Raw genomic sequence first — 1748 nt, forward strand, 5'->3', positions numbered from 1 at the left:
GCTATATGGATGACAGGTCTGATCCAGTCTGGCAATGCCTATCTTCCTATCGGTGGTGAAAATCCAAGACAATATTTTTGCAGATCTTTCTTCAGTTCCTGGGAGTCTCTAGTCTTCCACTGAGAGCAGGAAGATGTCTCGTTAAATATTATCTAGTCTCCTGTTCTTTTTTTTTTCAGGAAGGAAAGCTCAAAACTCCTCAGACCAGCCTGATATATTATGCCATCTGTCAATGACACCAAATTAAACTTTGCAGTGTTCCTTCTTACCGGGATACCTGGACAGGAAGACGTCTATCTCTGGATCTCTATCTCCTTCTGCTTAATGTATGTTATTTCGATAGTCGGAAATTCAGTCATTCTGTTCATTATAAAAACAGATCCAAGCCTCCATGAGCCTATGTATATTTTACTTTCCATGTTGGCCATCACAGACCTTGGCTTATCCATAGCCACCATGCCAACGATACTGGGCATATACTTGTTTAACTCCAGGGAGATCAGCCTCGATGCCTGTTTTGCCCAGATCTTCTTCATCCACTCACTTTCATTAACTGAATCCTCCATGCTGTTGCTGATGGCCTTTGACCGTTTTGTTGCGATCTGTAATCCACTGAGATATGCTTCCATCTTAACTCCACCGAAAATAGCCAAAATGGGACTGGTGTTTGTGCTGAGATGGATGACTCTAATATTCCCACTCCCCTTTCTCCTGAAACAGTTCCAATACTGTCGAGCCAATGTCCTCTCCCATTCCTACTGCCTGCACCAGGAGGTCATGAAGATGGCTTGTTCGGACATCACAGTCAACAGCATCTATGGCTTGTCTGTTAAACTCTTAACGGTTGGGTTGGATTTTTTGCTCATCTTTCTCTCTTATGTGATGATCATCAAAACAGTGCTGAGCGTCGCATCCCCCATGGAGTGCCTCAGGGCCCTGAACACCTGCGTCTCCCACCTCTGCGCTGTCCTGCTCTTCTTCACACCAGAAATTGGCTTGTCTGTGATACACAGATTTGGATATAGCTCTTCTCACTTGCTTCAGATTCTCCTAGGCTATTTCTACCTGCTGGTCCCACCCCTGCTGAACCCAATTGTATATAGCGTGAAAAGCAAACACCTTCGTGCGCGAATAATCAGGGTGTTCATCAAATAAAGAGTCGGTTCATCACCTGGATCCAGCACTGCTGACATTGGACATGAAAAACATGGGTCACCTATTCCATCCTGGACACTTACATCTGAGACAACATGAGCTAGTGATCTCCACTCTGTAGAGAGTGGTTCAGGTGGGGTCTAAGACCTGGAGTAATGAGTGGTGGTTCGATTCAGAGTTCAATTCAGAGCAGTTCAATTCAAAGTTTAATATCTGGCAGACTGCTTACACCCAATCCCCACTGCAGCCATGAACTCAACTGCAAATCCATCTCTGGCTGGGAAGAAAGGGATACGGTTGCTTTTGCTCTGACATTTCCAAAGTAGTCTGTTGCAGTTCCAAAAAGTAGCACTATTTCTTCTCGGTAGCTCTGTCTCCTTCTCCTTTCTCTGGTTTTCCTTTACTACGGAGCTTCTTCAGCCATCTCATCTCTTCCTTAAAATCTTCACGTTCATCTCTGTAGAGGCCAAAGAAGCGGAGTTTCTTCATGAGGGCGAAGTAGGTGTTGTGAGGGGGATCCTAATGGTAGACTTCCTTTCGTTTTGGCCAAGGGCTGCTCTCTGAACAGCTTCACTACTTTCATGGACTTATTG

The 1748-nt window shown here is 45.0% G+C and overlaps 1 protein-coding gene across 1 annotated transcript; it reads left to right on the forward strand.

Annotated features, from left to right (window-relative positions):
- The first annotated feature begins 219 nt into the window (after positions 1 to 219).
- On the forward strand, positions 220 to 1281 carry LOC101940985 (olfactory receptor 51G2-like). The gene has a single exon (XM_005311427.2). It carries the CDS (start codon positions 220 to 222, stop codon positions 1153 to 1155), a length of 936 nt encoding a protein of 311 aa, XP_005311484.2. The 3' UTR covers positions 1156 to 1281.
- The last annotated feature ends 467 nt before the right edge of the window (positions 1282 to 1748 follow it).

Source organism: Chrysemys picta, chromosome 1 (genome assembly GCF_011386835.1).
Source record: "Chrysemys picta bellii isolate R12L10 chromosome 1, ASM1138683v2, whole genome shotgun sequence".
In the NCBI taxonomy this organism is placed as follows: domain Eukaryota; kingdom Metazoa; phylum Chordata; order Testudines; family Emydidae; genus Chrysemys; species Chrysemys picta.

Coding starts and splice junctions, on each gene's coding strand:
- LOC101940985 (XM_005311427.2), top strand. CDS start 220: ATGCCATCTGTCAATGACACCAAATTAAACTTTGCAGTGTTCCTTCTT.